This window comes from Prionailurus bengalensis, chromosome C1 (genome assembly GCF_016509475.1).
Source record: "Prionailurus bengalensis isolate Pbe53 chromosome C1, Fcat_Pben_1.1_paternal_pri, whole genome shotgun sequence".
NCBI lineage: Eukaryota > Metazoa > Chordata > Mammalia > Carnivora > Felidae > Prionailurus > Prionailurus bengalensis.
In genome coordinates, this window is record NC_057345.1 from 17,729,564 (window position 1) to 17,750,194 (window position 20,631).

The 20,631-nt window shown below is 42.8% G+C and overlaps 1 protein-coding gene across 3 annotated transcripts; it reads left to right on the forward strand.

Annotated features, from left to right (window-relative positions):
• The first annotated feature begins 1,146 nt into the window (after positions 1 to 1,146).
• PNRC2 (proline rich nuclear receptor coactivator 2) lies at positions 1,147 to 20,534 on the forward strand. Of its 3 annotated transcripts, XM_043578586.1 has the most exons (4): positions 1,147 to 1,159; positions 16,967 to 17,109; positions 17,979 to 18,184; positions 18,455 to 20,534. In XM_043578586.1, exon 4 carries the CDS (start codon positions 18,473 to 18,475, stop codon positions 18,890 to 18,892), a length of 420 nt encoding a protein of 139 aa, XP_043434521.1. In that variant the 5' UTR covers positions 1,147 to 1,159; positions 16,967 to 17,109; positions 17,979 to 18,184; positions 18,455 to 18,472; the 3' UTR covers positions 18,893 to 20,534. The 3 variants fall into 3 exon arrangements, with proteins under 3 accessions (XP_043434521.1, XP_043434520.1, XP_043434519.1); XM_043578585.1 differs by lacking the exons at positions 1,147 to 1,159; positions 16,967 to 17,109 and adding an exon at positions 16,169 to 16,489; XM_043578584.1 differs by lacking the exon at positions 1,147 to 1,159 and having other exon boundaries at positions 16,537 to 17,109.
• Positions 20,535 to 20,631: the final 97 nt, after the last annotated feature.

Consider the following 20,631-nt stretch of genomic DNA (forward strand, 5'->3'; position numbering starts at 1 on the left):
GCCCAAGGTTATGCATCTGGACAGCAGAGCTGGGATTCAAATGCAGACTGTCTAGCTCTAGAGCTTGTGTTCTTTCTTTCTTTCTTTTAAATCAAAATTTTTTTTCAACGTTTATTTATTTATTTTTGGGACAGAAAGAGACAGAGCATGAACGGGGGAGGGGCAAAGAGAGAGGGAGACACAGAATCGGAAACAGGCTCCAGGCTCTGAGCCATCAGCCCAGAGCCTGACGCGGGGCTCAAACTCCCGGACCGCGAGATCGTGACCTGGCTGAAGTCGGACACTCAACCGACTGCGCCACCCAGGCACCCCTCTTTCTTTCTTTTAATATTTATTTATTTTTGAGAGAGAAAGAGAGAGAGAGAGAGAGAGCATGAGCCGGGGGAGGGGGAGAGAGAGAGACACACACACACAGAATCCAAAGCAGAGTCCAGGCTCTGAGCTGTCAGCACAGACCCCGATGCAGGGCTCGAACTCACGCACTACAAGATCATGACCTGAGCTGAAGTTGGACTCTTACCCCACTGAGCCACCCAGGCGCTCCGTCCAAAGCTTGTGTTCTTAACATTGTGCTGACCCAGCTGGGGTGAGTGAAACTCAAGGAGAGCTTCACAAAGTAAACAAAAGTGGCACCTCGTGCAAAGGTGAGGAGCCCGCTTTATGGTGTTTGCCGCTCCCTTGTGGCCCTTGGCATGCTCTGCCCCACCGTAGACACAGTTGCTCCCGATTCTGGGTCCTACTGTCAAGGCTTCTTAAAGGTAAGACCCAGAATTCGTCTCTGCACCTGCACAGCGCCCAACCCAGCTCCAGGGACTGAACTGGGGCTCTGAGATAAAAATGTGGACCGTGTGGATTCCCCTTTTAAGCTGAATCGTGAAGGCAATTATATCCGCTCATAGAAACGTAACGAGAACAAGCACACCTTTGAAAAACCCTCTCAACATTTCTGAACCACTTTTAGCCCAAGATTTTTATCCCGGGCTTTAAAACACAACCCAGTGCTTTCCTTCTCAGAGTTTGCAGATGTAATCACAAAAGAAGGGGAGAAAGAGAAGCAAAGAGTCTTTGTGACTCCTTCAGACACTCCCTGAGGCATTCCCCAGGCTGGGAAAGAGGCCTTTGGTCCCAAGTGGCAGAATCCGACTGGGGAGGAGGTGGGGTGGGGTCCTTTGAAAGCAGAATTCTCTCAGGCCAAGAAGTTCTGTGGAAACTTGTTTTCACAAAGTTGTCTTGTGTGTGACCTGACCCAGAAACTGGGGGGAAGTTCAAGAGAAATTCGTTGTTATGAGGCAGCTGCCCCTGAAATCGGGTCCCGAAGCTTCCCTTAGCTGAGGTCCTTCTTTTAGAAGCCTGGAGAACCTAAATAGGCTTCAGGGTAGGCAGAAGGGAAATTCTTCAACATGCTCCAGTTAGTGACTTTGTCCTTCCTTTTCCACGGTGGGTGGCAAATTTCCATAAGAAGTTGACGTGGAATCAAAATAGAAGAATTTCTTAAACTCATTTGACTAGTGCCAAATACAGCTGAAATAGCTTATTTTACTCATGAGCAGTCATCTGAGATTTGGCCAGTCATAGATGTAAGCTCTAAATTATAACTAATAACATTTTGCATGCATCTGAAATATTGAGGCAGCCAAGTGTCCGTGGTTCGTACAGCACTTAAAAGTACAGCTTTGGATTTAGACAGGTTGGGTCTGGGTCCCAACTCCAGCATTTGTAGCTGTGGGACCATTGGTAAAATAATTTAATCCCTCTCTTTTAAACATTTTTTTAAATGTTTATTCAGTTTTTGAGAGACAGAGAGACAGAGCGTGAGGAGCGGAGAGAGAGGGAGACACAGAATCTGAAGCAGGCTCCAGGCCCCATGCTGTCAGCACAGCTCGAACTCACTACATGGGGCTCGAACTCACAAACCATGAGATCGTGACCTGAGCCGAAGTCAAATACTTAACCGACTGAGCCACCCCGATGCCCCAATAATTTAATCTCTTTAAACCTCAGTTCTTTCTAGTAAAATTTAGGTGTAATAATAGCTCCAGATTCCCAGGGTTATTTTCAGGATTAAATGACTCTATATACATATTGCTTACGTATTAAGTCCTTAATATATTTTAGCTATTGTGGTAAGCAGCCCCTAAAATGGCTCCCAGTAATCTTTGCCTCCTGGTATTCATAGCCTTCGTGTAATCCCTTCTTGATTGTGGGCCAGACTCAGTGACTAGCTTCCAACAAACAGAATATAGCAAAAGTGATGAGGCGTTAGAGACTCCGAATAGCCAAAATAAATTTGAAAACAGAACAAAGTCGGAGGTCTCACACTTCCTGATTTCAAAACTTACCACAAATCTACAGGAATCAAAATATTTGATACCGGCCTAAAGATAGATATGCAGGTCAATGGAATAGAACAGACAGCCCAGAAGTAAATCCTCGCGTATATGGTCAAATGGTTTTCAACAAGGGTGCCAACGCGATTCGGCAGGGAAAGGACAGTCTTTTCCACACATGGCTCTGGGAAAACTGGAGACCCACCTGCAAGAGAATGAAGTTGGACTCAAATCTTATACCTTAGACAAAAAAAACCACGAACGGAGAAAGATCTAAACGTGAGAGCTGAAACTTTTAGGAAAACTTGGGATAGAAGCTTTACCGATTTACACTTGGCAACGATTTATTGGATTCTGACACTGAAAGGCACAGACAACAAAAGAAAAGATAGGCAGATTGGATTTCATGAAAATTTAATACTTTTGTGCATCAAAGGACACTCACTATCAACAGAGCGAAAAGGCAATGCAAGGCCCTTATGTGTCCACTGCTTGTGATGGACACAGCGGTCACAGGACCATTGGATACGTCACTAGATCTTGCCTTCATTCCTACCAGATTCTAGGGATAGATCAGCAGATACATTACCTCCTATTTCAGGCAAGAGAGGCCCTTGCTCTGGGCCTGACGATTTACAGGGCCCCTATCACAGCCACACATAAAATAAATGTATTGAATAAGAGGTAAAAATGAAATATCCAAATCAAATTGCAAAAAATCATTGTTATCAATGACGTACACAAGCAGGCGATTAGCACCCTGTCTCAAAATGGATCCAGAAATGCGAACCAGAATGTCCGAATAAACCTGATTCTATCAGCCAGGAGTTGAATGACAATTTGACGAAGTAGGAATATAGAACAACTTTCATTTAGTTTGTCCCACTTAAATATTTAGACAAATACATGTGGGTGTCTGTTTGTATCCTTACCTCAGACCCCATATATGTCTAGCAAGTATGATGGTATGTTGAAAAAGATTCGTGGTATAAAGAAATATTGGGGCACCTGACTGGTTCAGTAGGAAAAGCGTGTGACTCTTGATCTCAGGGTCGTGAGTTCGAGCCCTGTGTTGGGGGTAGAGATTACTTAGATACATAAAATTTAAAAACAAACAACAACAAAGAAGTATCTTTATTTCACTCTCTTGTCAATTCAGCGTTTGTCCATTTTAATGCCAATTAAAATACGTATGGCATACAATTTACCAATTTAATGAAAAAAAGGTGTGCAGTCCAGTGATTAAGTACATTCATATCATTGTGCAACCATCAGCTCCACTCGCCTCCAGAACTTTTTCATCTCGTAAAACTGAAACTCTATACCCATTAAACAGTAACTTCCCATTCCTGCCCCTCCCCCAAAACCCCCGCAGCCCCTGAGTCCCTGGAAACCACCGTTCTATTTTCTCTCTGTGATTTTGACTACTCAAGGAACTGTGTGTAAGTGGAATCACACAGTATTTATCTTTTGGTGATTGGCTTATTTCACTTAATGTCATGTCCTCAAGGCTGATGGACTGAATAATACTACATTGTACGTATATACTACATTTTGCTTATCCATTCATTTGTCCGTGTATATTCGGTTGCTTCCATGATTAAGCTGTTGTGAATAAGCTGCTGTGAACAAATATCTGTTCAAGACCCCACTTTCAATTCTTTTGGGTATATACCCAGCACTGGAATTGGTGGTTCATATGGTAATTCTATTTTTAATTTTTTTCAGGAACCACCATATGGTTTTCCACAGTGGCCATAGCAATTTACATTCCCGCTAACAATGCACAGAGGTTACAGTGTTACCACATTCTTGCCAAAAGTTGACATTTTCTGTCTTTTGTTTTTGTTTTTGTTTTTATGATAGTCATCCTAATGGTTGTGGGGTGGCATCTAACTGTGGTTTTGATTCCACATTAGGTATTTCCCTAATGATCAGTTATGCTGAGCATCTTTTCATGTACTTATTTGCCATCTCTAGATCTTCTTTGGAGAAATACCTATTCAAGCCTTTCGCCCATTTTTGAACTGGGTTGTTTTGTGGTTGTTGATTTTAGGAGTTCTTTATATATTCTAGTTATGAAGCCCTTAAAAGATATACGGTTTTCAAATATTTTCTCCCAATCCATAGGTTGCCTTTTCATTCTGTTGTTAGTGTCCTTGGATGCACAAGAATTTTTAGTTTTCATAAAATCCAATTTGCCTATATTTTCTTGTGTTGTCTGTGCCTTTCTGGTGTCAGAATCCAATAAATTATTGCCAAATCTAATGTGGTAAAGCTTTTATCCCAAGTTTCAGCTCTCATGTTTATTTAGGTCTTTATCCATTTGTGGCTATTTTTTTTTTATCTATGGTACAAGATTGGAATCCAATTTCATTCTCTTGCAGGTGGATCTCCAGTTTTCCCAGAACCGTGTGTGGAAAAGACTGTCCTTTCCCTGATGAATGTCCTTGGCACCCTTGTTGAACAATCATTTGACCATATACAGAAGGATTTACCTCTGGGCTGTCTATTCTATTCCATTGACCTGCATATCTGTCTTTATGCTGGCATCATATTGTTTTGATTCCTGTAGATTTGTGGTAAGTTTTGAAATCAGGAAGTGTGAGACCTCCAACTTTGTTCTTCTGTCCTTCTTGAAAGATTGTTTTAGCTATTTGGGTTTGATTGTTTGTTTCTTTGTTTTGAAATTCCACATATGTTTTAGGATGGATTTTTCCATTTCTGAGAAAAAATATTGTTGGGAATTTGATAACAATTGTATTGAACCTGTAGATCACTTGGGCAGTACTGACATCTTAGCAACATTAAATCTTTCAATCTATGAGTATTGATATCTTTCATTCAGTTATGTCTTCTTTAATTTCCTCTAGCAATGTTTTGTAGTTTTCATTGTACAACTCTTTCACCTCCTTGGTTAACTTAATTACTAAGTATTTCATTCTTTTTGATGCTGTATAAATGGAGGTGCTTTCTTAATTTTATTTTCATATTTTCATTGCTGCTATATAGAAATGCAATTGATTTTTGAGTGTTGACCTCGTATCCTGCTACTTTGCTAAATTTATTTCTTAGTTCTAATAGTCTTTTGGTAGAACCCATAAGGTTTTCTATATATAAGATCATATCAGGGGTGCCTGGGTGGCTCAGTTGGTTAAGTGTGCAACTCTTGATTTTGGCTCAGGTTATGATCTCACAGTTCATGGGATTGTACCCTGTGTTGGTACAAGCTCTGCTTGGGATTCTCTCTCTCCCTCTCTCTGCCCCTCCCCTATTCTCTCTCTCTCTCTCTGTCTCTCAAAAGTAACTAAGTAAACTCTAAAAACAAGATCATATTATCTGTGAGCAGAGATAATTTTACCTCTTCCTTTCCAATTTAGATGCCTTTTATTCATTTTTATTGCCTAATTCCTCTGTCTGGAACTCCCAGCACTGTGTTGAAAAGAAATGGTGAAAGAGAGTGTTTTTGCCTTGTTCCTGCTCTTAAAGGAAAAGTTTTCAGTCTTTCACATTGAATATGATGTTTGTTGTGGGTTTCTCAGATATGGCTTTTATTATGTTAAAAGCAGTTTATTTCTATTTCTAGTTTATTGAGGGTTTTTATCATGAAAAAGTGTTGAATTTTGTCAAATGTTTTTTCTGCATCAATTGAGATGATCGTGTTTTATCCTTCATTCTGTGCATGTGGTGTATTACATTGATGTTTGTATGTCAAACCATCCTTACATTCCAGGAATAAATTCCACTTGGTCACGGTATATAATTGCTTCACTATGTTATTGAATTCAGTTTGATAGTATTTTGTTGAGGATTTTTGTAGTAATGTTTATAAGGGAAATTGGTCTGTAGTTCTCCTTTCCTGCAGTGTCTTTGTCTGGATTTGGTATCAGGGTATTATGGGATGAGTTGGGATTTCTTCCCTCTTGTTCAACTTTTTTTTTTTAATATTGGCTCTTGAATATTGGTAGAATTTACCAGTGAAGCCATTAGGTGGAGGGCTTTTCTTTCTCAGGAGATTCAATCTTCTGATTAAATCACCTTACTAGTTACAGGTCTAATCCGATTTTCTGTCTTCATGATTTAGGCTTGGTAGGTTTTGTTTCTAGGAATGTTTCCATTTCATCTAGGTGATACAATTTTGGGGGGTACAATTGTTCCTAGCACTCTCTTATAATCTTTTTACTTTTGTAAAATTGGTAGTGATATCTCCACTTTCATTCCTGATTTTAGTAATTTGAGGGTTTTTTGTAGTCAATCTAGTTAAAGGTTTGTCAATTTTGTTGATATTTTCAAAGAAACAACTTTTGGTTTCATTGGTTTTCTCTCTTTTTTTTAATTCTCTATTTCACTTATCTCTGTTCTAATTTCCTTTCTTCTGCTAGGTGTGCATTAAGTTTGTCCTTCTCTATTTCCTTAAGTTGTAAAGTTAGGTGGTTGGTTTGAGATATGTCTTGTTTTTTAATGTGTTTATATCTAAACATTTCCACCTTAGCACTGCTTTCACTGGGTCCCCAAAGTCTTGGTAGGTTGTACTTTCATTTTTACTCAACTAGTATTTTATAATTTCCCTTGTGATATATTTTTTGACCCATTGGTTGTTTGAGAGTGTGTTGTTTATCTGTCATGGCTGCATGTGCAGTTAGTGTTGTAGTGAGAGGGTGAAGACTCTGAACCAGAAGGGAGGTGTAAGCCGTCTCTGGGACTTTTGTGGGGGACCTACATGGTGTTGCCATTGAATTTACACTTGCCCCAGTATATAAACTATTAATTATGTGTTTTTCATGAAATTGCCAAAACACAGTAACATGTATATAATGGTATAAGACCTTGAAAAAAATCTATATATTGTGCTTTTTATCTGTGAATGGGAGAGTCATTTTTAGTGGGTGACTGCCATTTGAAGATTCAGTTGGATGTATACCTAAATGTCGCATTGTACAGTATTGTAAAGTATGCATATTATTGTTTGTGGTTGCATATGGCAATGAAGTGTTTGTTTTATTTAAAAAAAGACATCTGGGGGCACCTGGGTGGCTTAGTTGGTTGGGCGTCAGACTTCGGCTCAGGTCATGATCTCACAGTTTGTGGTTTCAAGCCCCGCATCGGGCTCCGTGCTGACAGCTCAGAACCTGGAGCCTGCTTCTGATTCTGTGTTTCCCTCTCTCTCTGCTCCTTCCCTGCTCAGTCTCTGTCTCTCTGTCTCCATCTCTCTCTCAAAAAATAAACATTAAAATTAAAAAAAATAAAAATAAATAAAGACATCTGTTATGTACAGCTGAAATAAAATTTGCATTTGCTAAGAAAAAGAGTGTATTGTTTAGTTTAATTTTTATAGTTTTGAGAATTTTCCAGTTTTCTTCTGTAATTAACTTCTAACTTCATCCTGCTATGGTCCGAGAAGATACTTTGAAGGATGCCTAGGTTGTTAAGTCTACTGAGATTTAATTTGTCACCTAAAAGATGATCTATCCTGGAGAATGTGCATTTGAGAAGTGTTTGTCCCACGTGCATTTGGGAAGAAAGTGTATGCCATAGTTGTTGGGTAGAGTATTCTATACATATTTATTAGCTCTAGTTCATTTATTATGTTGTTCAAATCTTCTATTTCTTTACTCATCTTTCTATCTGGTTGTTCTATCCACTATTACTGTGGAACTGTCTATTTCTCCCTTCAGTTCTATCAGTTTTTGGTTCATACATTTAATGGTCTGTGACTAGTTGCATAAACAACTTCTTTTTCTCCTCCTCCTTCCTCCCTCCCCACCCCTCTTCCTCCTCCTTCTCCAAGATTTTATTTTTTAAGCGATCTCGACATGCAGTGTGGGGCTTAAACTCACAGCCTGGACATCAACAGTTGCATGCTCTACCGACTGAGCCAACCAGGCGTCCCAAACTTATTCTTCCTTTAAATATACTCAAGGCTGATAATTCTTCTCCAGCCAATGGGCAAAACATCCATTTCCATGGCAAGGTGACCTTTTTGCTTTCTGCTAGGGAGGGCTGACATTCAACCAGTATGTTCCTGATGGCCCTATTGGCTGTCTAATGTTGGTCAATCAGATGTCTGATTGGATGTTGTGTGTGCGACACTAGTTGATCTTTTCATTGTCACTCTTTCTTTTGGGTAATAGAATTCAGCGGTCATTTTAAATTTTAAATTCAATTTTGATTCAGTAATTAAAATTGGTCAGCCCAGGGAATAATCAGAACTCTGAGCTTGATTGACAGTTGAATGCTCTGTCCTTCCTTCCTCGGCCTTCTGCAGCTGGCTAACTGCCAGATCCCTGACATCTCTGGGATTGCAGTCAGGGAAGAAGGGTAAAGGAGAGAAGGAAATTTCCTTCTGGACCGAAAATCTGGTCAGATGGCTTTATGGTTTCCTAGCTTGATGGATATCTAAAGCTGCCTCTTTCTATCATGGGCACTTTGGGGGGGCTCTTCACCAACTCCTCCTCATGAGTTCACCTGGTTGCCATTTCTCTACGGTGGGCACTGTTCCTCCTTAGGCCCTCGCTGCTGCAGAAGCTCCTTCAGCTTCTGCCTCTTAGCAGAATCCTTTCATGGAAGGATGCCCCCTCATGGGCAGGATGCCTTTGAAAACAACTCCATATACGGAGGAATACATAAATACTCTGTTTTTTTCTTTGCTTTCTTTCCAAAAGGAGGTAAGAATATATGTGCAAGTTTACTGGGCTGATGATAGCCTGGATTCAGAAGAGTGGCTACGTCCTGTTCTACAGCAAGCTGTATTCTGAGACCCTCCTAGAAATACGGGCTCTGAAGACTGTGCCAGCATAGCAGAGTGGCTCCAAGCAGAGGTTTTGGTATCACACTCACCCAGGTTTGAGTTCTGAGTGTGTGACTTTGGGCAAATCACTTAACCTATTTCCCCAGGCCTCAGTTTTCTCATCTGTTAAATGGGGATAAAAATACTACTGACCTCAGTAGAGTTGCAGGGAGAAGCAAACAAGGTAACGCACATAAATTGCTCAGTGCGGCGTCTTGCTCATAGTAAAGTGGTCAATACTTACTGCTAATGAGGAGCACCTTTAGGGAATGCAAAAGAAAATCCTTGAATGTTTTTGAATTCTAAAAGATAATGGTTATAACAAAATAAAATAACGATATATCAGTTAAAGGCAGGGAGATGATATAAAAATTCATCCATGGTGAACCAGAGTCAAGAGATCGGATTGTCCTTAGGCAGGTTACTTCTCCCCGTGGGTGGGTTAATGTGGGTTTAACGGAGGCTCCCTTGATGTCTGCTATTCTCAGGAGTGGGAGTCGTCCCATTGGTGTCAAGTAGGCTAAACACTTTTAATCATCTATTAAAACTATGTCAGTCTGGGTGCCTTTTTCTGTTGTGGCAAAACATGGGCTCTTGTGCTGTGGCAGCTTGACTCACAGTCTCTGCAATCAGCTAGAGGACAAACACTGGCCTGCCTGAGTCAGTGGAAAAGTCCAGATGTTTGTGGCTCATTAACTGCCGGACTGACAGCTATGGAGGTTGTCACCTATGATGAATAAGTACATCTTATTGGCATCAAGTCCCCCTATAGAAAGACGTCCCACACGCATAGTTCTTAAAATTGGGGGCAATACATAAACTGTGGTCTTTTAAAAAAACTTTTGGGGCACTTGGGTGGCTCAGTAAGTTAATTGTCTGACTTTGGCTCAGGTCATGATCTCACAGTTTGTGGGTTTGAGCCCCGCATCGGGCTCTGTGCTGACAGCTCAGAGCCTGGAGCCTGCTTCGGATTCTGTGTCTCCCTCTCTCTGCCTCTCCCCTGCTCACGATCTGTCACTCTCTCTGTCTCTCAAAAATGAATAAACGTTAAAAAATAAATTAATTAAATTAAAAACCTTAAAAATTCTTTTGACTATTTCTTTTATATGTAAACTCACCAACTCCTCTTTCAGATCCGATGTCAGAGAAGCAGTCATAAATAACCGGGTGGGAGTATAGTATCCTTAAGGCCAGAAACTGGAGACTGGACTTTAACGCCCTGATGGTGGGGGGGTAAGTCAGAAGTCTTACCTAGATATTTACTGTAGTAATTTCACCTCTACAATTTATTTAAAGGAAATTTATTTAACAAAATGAAGATTTATCTACAGGGACATTCAGATCAGCATATAATAGCAAAAAATTGGAAATGACAGTAGGGGATGGTGACATTCATAACACGGTCATAATATAAAATACTGTTAATGATCTAGGTATGTATACATACACAGAAACAGGTTCACAATATATTGGGTTTATTTTTTTAAATGTTTATTTATTTTTGAGAGAGGGAGAGAGCGCAAGTGGGGGAGGAGCAGAGAGGGAGACACAGAATCTGAAGCAGGCCCCAGGCTCCAAGCGGTCAGCACAGAGCCCAACACAGGGCTTGAACTCATGGACTGCAAGATCATGACCTGAGCTGAAGTTGGATGCTTAACCGACTGAGACACTCAGGCACCCCATCACAATGTATTGAGTTTAAACATGAAAAATAAGGGGTGCCTGGGTGGCTCAGTTGGTTAAGCATCCGACTTTGGCTCAGGTCATGATCTCGCGGTTTGTGAGTTCGAGCCCCTGCATTGGGCTCTGTGCCGACAGCTCAGAGCCTGGGGCCCGCTTCAGATTCTGTGTCTCCTCCTCTCTCCGCCCCTCCCATGCTCGTGCTCTGTCCCTCTCTGTCTCTCAATAATAAATAAACATTAAAAATTTTTTTAACATGAAAAATAAAAGGTAACAAAAGAAAATATACCATTCATTACCATTTTTATGAAGAGAAAAAACCCACAAAGATCAGTAATTGGAAGCTTTCTAAGTACTTCAAAATTGTTGATTTCAGGCATTGTTCTGAGTACTTCCAATATGTTGATTTGTTCAATCCTCACATTAACTGTTAGGTGTTGTGATTATCCCCATTTTACAGGTGAAGAAACTAAAACAGAGAGGTTGAAAAGCTGCAGAGCGGAGACTGCGGGCAGGCTGTGGCGTCTGTGCTCTTCTGCACACTGCCTCTCAGTATGGAAAAAAGACTGGAAGGACATTCCCTCAAAACCTTAACAGTGGTTACCTCTGGGAGGTAAGATGTTGAGTGATTTTGTCGTTGTTGATCTGCCTTCTACGGTTAATACATGTTACTTACGTGACAAGACACACTCTGACAAAAATGTTTAAGGTGGATGTCTATTGCAGACTTGAACCAGTCTCTCAGAGCCTCGGTTTCTTCACCTATAGAATGGTAATAATGCCTATCCTGTTGCGCTAAGGCCGAGATTGAGTGAGATGATGTATGCGGAAAAACTTTGATAGTGCAGATTTGGAACGTGTTCAAAAGGCTATAGGTGCAGTAACACAAGGCAACACAAAGTAGAAAGCGGGAAGACAAAAACATCCACGGAAATTCAGAGACTGTTGAGCTGAACAAACCTGGCAGGAGCTTGAGTGGGTTTTCTATCTCACCGGATTCTCTTTAGAGCCTTCCATGATACCTAAGGACAGTGTGTCTCTTCTTCCCCTTTTTCTTCTTCTTCCCCTTTTTCTTCTTCTTCTTCCCCTTCCTCCTCGTCTATTTCTTCTTCTTCCTCCTCCTCCTCCTTCTTCTCCTTTTCTTCTTCTTCTTCTTCCTCTTCTAACTCTTCTTCTTCTTCTTCCTCCTCTTCCTCTTCTTCTATTTCTTCTTCTTCCTCCTCCTTCTTCTTTTTCTCTTCTTCTTCCTCTTCCTCTTCTATTTCTTCTTCTTCCTCCTCCTCTTCCTCCTTCTCCTTTTCTTCTTCTTCTTCTTCTTCTTCTTCTTCTTCTTCCTCTTCTTCTTCTTGATAGTGTGTCTCTTCTTCATATCATGGGTGTGAATAATTGGGAGACAGGTATAGTCATGGTCTTACATAGAATTCGATGGCTCCCATATTCCAGTTTTTTTTTTTTTTCCAGTGAGTATAGTATTGGGTGTCCCAGACTTCTTCTTGGTATCAATCCGGTTGCCAGTCTGAGCCTGTCTGGATTGTTCTTCTCAAGGTTGCTGCCCACCTTTCTGTTCATACAGCTTCTGGCCTGAAGGACTGGGAGCTCAGACCTCACAGTGGAGCAAGAAATGGACAGTTTGGATCAACAGACTAGCAAGGAAACTGGTGGTAGACCTTGGGAGTCCGCCTGTGTGATGAACACTTTAAAAAGCTGATCCAAATAACTCTGGGTGTTCATTTTTTGTGGTTGTTTGGTATAATCACCGCCTTTGAGGATTACAAAGGACAAAGGAAGTCCCCTTCACACATACAAACCACCTCCCTCCCATCAGGGGAACTGCTCTTGGAAAAACCGAGACCAGTTCTCAACCGAGTGAGACAGTGGAATCAGCTGTGTCGGGGAAACAAAACCTTAGCTCCACCCTCTCAGGGTCTCTGGCCTGAGGATTAAAATGACAGAAGGCATTAACAGGAGAAAAACACACAGATTTATTTCATATAAATTTTAGGTGAGAAGGAAATAAAGACCCAAAGAAATGACAACGCCTAAATGCCTTCCCATTAGGTGGAACAAGAGATAAATCGTGGAAGAGTAACTAAAATACATGGGGAGGTAAAGGAAGGTAAGTTCTTTTGACAAGGTCTGGTAGGACAGAATTCTCCAGGCCTCCGCTCCCATCTCTGGTGATAAGAATGTTTCTTTCCTCCTGGTGTTGGAGGACATCTTCACATGGGAATTTTCTGTTCTGTCTTCAGGAAGACAAAGGGAGGAGAGGTCAGAGTGGCCTTCTTGCACCTGCTGTTTTTCAAGTGCCTTTAGTTCAAAATAATCCTTATTTGCCACAGTGGCAAATCTGTGAGTGGCACATTTGCCACTCTTGAGCTCTGCGGGAACACCCACGCAGCCACCCTCAAAGATTCTGATTCTGGGGTGCGAGTCCATGCATCAGAGTCCCTTAAAGGTCCTGGAGGCTGAGAACCCCTGGGTCAGAGTCACAGGAAGTGTGGGAGTTTAGCACTGACTTCCTGTACCCCATTTAGTAATTCGGCTGAAATGGCTGTGATGACTGAGAACTGATTTGCAACAGCTTGGGAATGTGTGAGCAACCGGGGAAGCGCAGCAGATGCTTCCCCAGGAAACGCATTCACGGTGTGTGGAGGGGTGTGTGTTCTGATACCAGTTTGGCAACAAGAGTAGAGCCCTAAGGGACATCAAAACATCAGACAGGTGTTCCACTTTGCTTTTTTGGCAAGTTCCAAGAACTCACTTCTCCTAACTGAAATTAGCCATCAGTTGACTGGCCTGCAAGCGTTCAAAGTTGTATTTTGAATTCACAGGTGAGCTTGAGAAAGACAAATAACCAAACCAGCTTGTTTTGAGATAGACAAACTGGGAGGTACATGATGAGCCTGAAAGCCAGTGGGTCCAATTAGAGACTTGTTTGAAAGGTGTGGCAAACCTGGGTGATTGCCTCACTGCCCTGCCACTCACCGGGTCTAAAATACGGTATCAGCCTGCAACTCGCCAATCCTACAAAGCCAGACTTTCCAAAACACCTTTTTGCCCCACTTCTATTTACAGATTAGGTGGGTAAATTTTATGTCACAGATTTTGTCGATTTTGGTTCCTGCTGAGACATAATTCAAAATGCATCCTCCCGGGAAAGGATTCCTTCGAGTGTGCGAGTATCTTCCTTTTCCCCTCCATTCCAGGGGGTCCGGGTATAATGTCTGTAACCTGCACTCCATAGCAGGTTGATTTTTGGGTTTACAATTGGCACTGTCTGTCCTTGAGTCTTACGGGAAGAACCAAGGAAATGAATCTCCCCAGACATCCAGTTTTCCTCTCTGATAAATTGTCCAGGGAAGAGCCTTTCAGTTCCTTTACCCTTGGGATGGAGCCTCATTCACTTTTGTATCCCCAGGGCTTGGCAGAGTGCCTGCTGCAAAGAAGGCAGCAGATAAATCTTGGTTAAATAAATGTTTTGTATTAAACACCCACATACTTATTATGCATTTGGCTCCCAGCGTTGGTGGCTGATCTACATCCTGAGAGCTGTTTCTCTGTATCACCATTTTCCTGTTTGAACTGAGAACCACTAATTGGATTGTGTTGGTGGCACTGACTTTAAACACTGGCAGGGGATAGGCAGAGGCTGCAGGGGATGTCCTGAATGCGTTATGTTTTTAGCTCCTGCTCTCTGGTTCTGAGCTGTAATCAGCACTTGGTTAAGGATGAAGGATGAGGCAGGAGCTATACCGAGAGGCTGCTGGGAGTCTGGGACATGGTAAAGGCTTTCGCAGTGCTCTCCTGAGGGCAGCCTGGCTCTGACCTAGCAGAAATGGAGGCTTCGAACTGCCCAAGCAACCCCGCAGCCCAGTCAACAGGTACTCAGCGTCTGCTCTGGGCAAAGCACCTTTCAGGCACCGGGAAAGACAGAGGTGACTCAGACACAGATGCTGCAGGGAACGCAGAGCCTGGGCTCCAGAGTCTCAGCACGTAGCTTTCGGCTTTAAACTGCCTGGGCTTCACATTCTTCATCTGCCCAGTAGAGATCCAAATAGCACCTACCCCAGAATTTGTGCAAATAAGCAAAAACAATGTAGCACAGGGAAGGGGGCAGTGCAGAGAAAATAGCCAATACATCGTGTGTGTTTTCAATACACAAGGGGGCGCCTGGGTGGCTCAGTCCGTTAAGCAGCCCAGGCCATGATCTCATGGTTGGTGAGTTCGAGCCCTGCATGGGGCTCTGTGCTGACAGCTTGGATCCTGGAGCCCGCTTCGGATTCTGTGTCTGCCTCTCTCTCCGTATCTCCCTGTTCAACACTCTTATCTCTTTCTCTCAAAAAATAAACACTCTAAAAAAAAAATTTTTTTTTTTTTTTTAAATAATCCAATGTACTACACGGGTAAGAATCAGATGGCAGGGCGATTGAATTCTGTAATACGATGTGGAGTCAAAGAATTTTATTTTTTTTTTAAGTAACACAGTAATAAGATCCTGTGGAGAGCAGAGAGAAGAGCACAGGGGTGGGAGTGTAGTAGGGATGAATTTGAAAGGTATTTCGATGATAGGAAGAAAAAAGAAATAGAAGCAGCTGCTCAGACTGAAACCGGACTGTTCACTTTACAAACCATTATATTAAAAAAAAGTTTATTGCAAGGGTCTTTTTCGAAGTTAAAATCTTGAAGTCATTAAATACAGCCTGGCAACTACCGGGCATCTTGCGTTTTTAGGAAACAGATGACACTTTGAGTAAACTAGCTGGTGCTTATTACATTCATCTTATTTGACTATAATATGATTAGCACCAGAAAGCCCCATGCTCAAAAATATCTCTTCTATGTATTTCACCAAATCAATTTGATTAACAAACTCCTCTTTTAAAATGCAGCAGCTTCAGTAGGTTTTCTTAAGAAATCTTGAGAGCCGTGACTAGAAAAACATAGGGGTGGGGTGGGGGGGGGGGGATGATGGCAGCGAAAACCTGAAGTCTAAAAAACGAATTACGTGGGAGTTAACAAAAAGTGGACATAAACCCGGCAGTGAACATGCTCATATGTACAGAGAATATGGCGTTCTCTTTTGCAACACTCATTTTGGGTTGCTTATCCATTTACCCCAAAGAAGTTGCCTTTCCCTCTTCCCAGCACCTCGCTGGCGTAATCACCTAAACTAGGTCTTTTCTCCCCGTTCACACTTACAATTGGGCAGAAAGGCGAATAAGGGAGCCCCCGTTCTCGCCACAGAGTTTTCTTGTTCGAGAGGCTCTGTTCAGAAAACTAGAAGCCGGCCTCGCCCTTCGAGGACGTGGTGGCGGGTGGGTGCGTGGGTTTCAGACACAGGCAGCCGCAGTTACCGGGCGGGACGCCGAAGGGCTCTAACTGAAGTTAAGGACCAGTGGGGGCACAAAGGAGGAAGTGATGGACTCGATCCGCGCATGTGTCGGAAACGCCTTCCCAAGGGCGGCCACTTGGGGAAGTTTCGAGGCTGGGGCGGAGGACACGAGAGAGACCCGCAGGAGAACCGCAAGCTTTGGGAGCGACAAAGAAGGTCCCGTGATGTAGGAGAAGGAGAAGAGCGTCAGGAGCAAAGTGGGGAGGGGCCGGGCCTCGGGAGGCAACTTTGTTGAGTATCTTCCGTCTGTAAAAACCGGTTACGCGGCACTGCGGACCCACCTCGGGAACCGACGCCGCTTCGGTAATCCGCACCCCCGCCCGTGGGTGGGAGGCTGGGCCACCAGGGGTCTCAGGGCCACGGGGTCCGCGCGCCGGTAGCCCCGGCTGAAGCTGCGGCCCCGAGGGCGGCTGACGCCCCTTCCCAGACGCCGAGCGCGCGCGGGCAAGACGGGCGCCTGGGGTCGCGGGCGCCGCCGCGTCCAGTGGGGCCGGCGGCAGCGGGGCAAGCGCCTCCGCGGACGGACGGACGGACGGACCGGCGGGCGGGCGGCCGCCGGGGCCTCAGCAGTTGTTCCCGACATGCTCCTCTCGGGGAGGATTTCAAACCCTGGGCCACAAGCTCGCCTCCCTCGCCCCGGCCGGCCCCAGCAACAGGCGGTGGCGCGCGTCTCATTGGCCGGGCGGCGCGTCGGCGTGTGTTGATTGGCCGCGGTGCCTCCCGGCCCCGCTTCGGCGCTCGTCGCCTCCTCCATTTTGTCGGTAGAGGCGGAAGGAGGAGGTCGGGAAGCTGAGGCGGTCAGCAGCTAGCTCCTCGGTGCCCGTGGGTTTCGTACGTCCCGCGCCTCGTCTCTCCCTGGAAGGGGAGGGGGGCTTAGACGCCGAGCGAGTGCCGCCGCCGCCGCCGTTCCGAGCTTGAAGTCGGTGAGTGGCGGCGGCGCCGCGGGCGCGGCCATGTTGGCGGCCGCGCTCCCCATTGTTGGGGGAAGGAGGGGAGATCGGGAAACCGGGTCGGGCGCGGGCGGCCGGGAGCACCGGGGCCCCGGGCCGGGCTCGAGAAAGGGAGCCGCTCGGAAGCCAGGCCCCGTCGGAAGGCCCGAACTTTCCGGGCTCGCGCTGTGAATGACTCACGGGCTGTTAAAACAGTGTGCAAGGCCCTCTGAGCCTTCCGAAAAGAGGGCTTATTTGTTTGGGAACTTGGTTTCTTGGAGTGTTACATGAAAACTCGGAATGTTTAATGCTCACTGTAAGGAGGCATCTCTTATAGTTCAGAGGGAACATCGGCTTGGGTTATGACTTGGGAAAACTTTAAGATGAGGTGGAGTCGAGAGTTCGTAACTAAAGGAGACACTTCTGGACGTAGGCGTGTTGGGCGAGGAGGCTTTTCGAAAACGGATACGCGATCTCCCGCAAGATTGGAACTTTCTGAAAGGATTTTGAAAACATGGGTCTCTTTAGGAAACTCCTTTTAAGCCAGCTTCTTGGCATGGTTGCAGACGCTAATGCTTCCCTAGTCTGAACATACTGGTGACAAAATCCGTGTGAGACTCAGAAAAGTTCCCCAGTAAAGGTAAAATAATTTGTGGGACTTGCAGACCCCCGTCCCCAAATTCCCCACCTCCTGGATCTCAAGGCTGAGAAGAACTTTTAAATGATGACAGTTACAAGGTTATTTTCTACCTTTGTTAGTTCAGGAAGTAGCCATTCTTAACTGTATTTCCGCCGTAAATCTAAGTGATCGCTTTCCCCCGTGTTTTTGAGTTGAAGTAATGAACTAGTCTTTGCTTTTCTAGCTACGACTTCTCTCATACTTGTGTGCTGAGGAGACTCAGATGTTGGCCTCAGCTCCTAGGCTGAACTCAGCAGATCGGCCCATGAAAACTTCTGTATTGAGACAAAGGAAAGGATCCGGCAGAAAGCAACATCTATTATCCTGGGCTTGGCAGCAAGGAAGGGGACAGGTAGTGGAAATCCTGCAATCCGAAAAGCAGACTGAAAGGTATAAAACTCATGTTGTGGGGCAAACATCCTAAACCGTTTGTTTTTACTTTTTGTTTTTGTTGATTCAGATTTGTGGAGAAGCTTGTTTTTAAGGTGATAAAGGCTGTGAATATAATGTGTGTACATACATAGGATGGGGTTAAAGCAGTTGAGTAGCAATTTTAAAATGATTTCTGGAATTACAAGTTGAGGCTTATCTATAGAAGCTTATTAAAGTTTTGAACTTTTCTTACTGGAATTTTGCTCAATATTTTCCCTTTACTTACAGGTGACAAAGAAGCTGAAGATGGGTGGTGGAGAGAGGTATAACATTCCAGCCCCTCAGTCGAGAAATGTTAGTAAGAACCAGCAACAGCTTAATAGACAGAAGACCAAGGATCAGAATTCCCAGATGAAGATTGTTCATAAGAAAAAAGAAAGGGGACATACTTACACCTCCTCAGCAGCTGCACGGCAGGCCATGCAAAATGGGGGGAAGAACAAAAATTTTCCAAATAATCAAAACTGGAACTCTAGCTTATCAAGTTCTAGCTTACTTTTTAAGTCTCAAACTAATCAGAACTATGCTGGAGCCAAATTTAGTGAGCCACCATCACCAAGTGTTCTCCCTAAACCACCAAGCCACTGGGTTCCAGTTTCCTTTAATCCTTCTGATAAGGAAATAATGACATTTCAACTTAAAACCTTACTTAAAGTACAGGTATAAGATAAAATACTATTTAAACTTAGTTATATTGGAGGGTAGTTGTCAATTGTTTCAGACCAAATTCACTAGGGAACTAATCTATTTGTAAAATTGCTAATTAATGTAGAAAATCTAATTAGACTTCATCTTAACTTGTTTTATGTGTTGTGTGCACTGTGATGTGATGGTGGGATCAGTGCAACTTAAAATAACAAAATTATTCATCATAGTACTTAATATTAAGTGTTCTCAACTGAGTAACTTAAGTGGTTTAAGTTTAGATTTGGGGAATGGTAATCAACTTTTCCTATCTGTTGGGTGAAAATACTAATTTAAGATTATCATTCATGGATCACTAGATTGACCTGTTGAAAGCTAGTGAATCTGATTTTAAGCATCTAGTTAAGACATACAGGGACTAAGAAGTAGTTGAGTATTTGAAAGTTTAAAGTCCTAGAAACACCCAAACCAATAATATGCCAACAATCCTATGCACTGCCAAAAAGAAAATGTGACTTTTTCTTAGAGAATGGTTGCATTTTAGTAAACTGTATGCTGGTGAATGTAGAAAGGGCACTCGTGGCTGTCTAATTTAGAATGAGACCACATACCCCAATGGCCATTTCTTTCATGCAGTGAGTGGATAAGCGTCTGCCAACTAATGCACCAAAACCAGTTTTTATAGAAACAGTATTTGGTGGTCACTGAGTAGCTTTCAGAATACATTTTTTTGTATTCTAGCACTGCATAAGCTATTCTGACAGTGATCTGGTCTCAAAAGTTATCCCTGCAAAGCTTACTTAAGTGGGGAGCTGTATAATGTGAAAGTTTTAAGTACCTAGGAAAGAGCCATGTAAATATATGTAATAAACTTGTAGCATATGTAAAGTTTTGTTGGCATTTATCCTATAAAAATAGAATATTTTAGTATGAATTTGCTGAATGTAAGACCATGACTCTTGTTTTTTATGCTATGGCCTGATTTTAAAGGTCCAAAATAATTTGTTTTTAAGGTTTGCCCTTGTGCTAAAGTGCCGGTGTATGTATAATTGATCTGGTGGTAAACTATATTTCAAAGTAAACCCTAGTGTAATAAGTTTTATATAACTGAAAAGGTTTTAAAGCTGCTAAAACACTTCCTATTTTTAAGAGATGTGAAATGCAGTATGGGACTATTTTAATTTTTCCTCCTTAAGCCCAAAGATTAACCATGAAAAGGTCCCTCCAACCTTAAAGATTCATTTTGGCTTTTAATAATTTTTGTAATCTGTAACATGAATATAGTTTAGTGTATGATGCCAGTATATATATTTTTTTGTTACTAGTAAGTGCAACCCAGGGGACCACTTAATGTAAAAGATGTAATTTCTTGCATAACTTGATAACATATTTTACCTAAATATAAATTAACCCAATAGTGAATTACAAATGTGTGTGGGAGAGTCAATTTAAAATTTCTGATTTTAGGTGCCCTATTCTAACTTGGCAGCTTTTGACATTTTAAAGGAGAAGGGTGAAGTTGTATTTCTCCAAGTAAATTCAGATGAGGTAATATTGCCCAAATCAAATAATGGTATTCTAAAGACAAGTTTACATAGTACTTAATGTACATATGCAAATTTCAAGCATGAAATTAAAAAATAAAATTGCTTCTTCCCCCCCAGTGGTTGGTTTGTATTTTGTAAAAAATTACGACTATTTTTAATGCACTCATAATCCAACTGAAGAAACGGTAGGACTGCTGGTTTTTACAAGGCAAC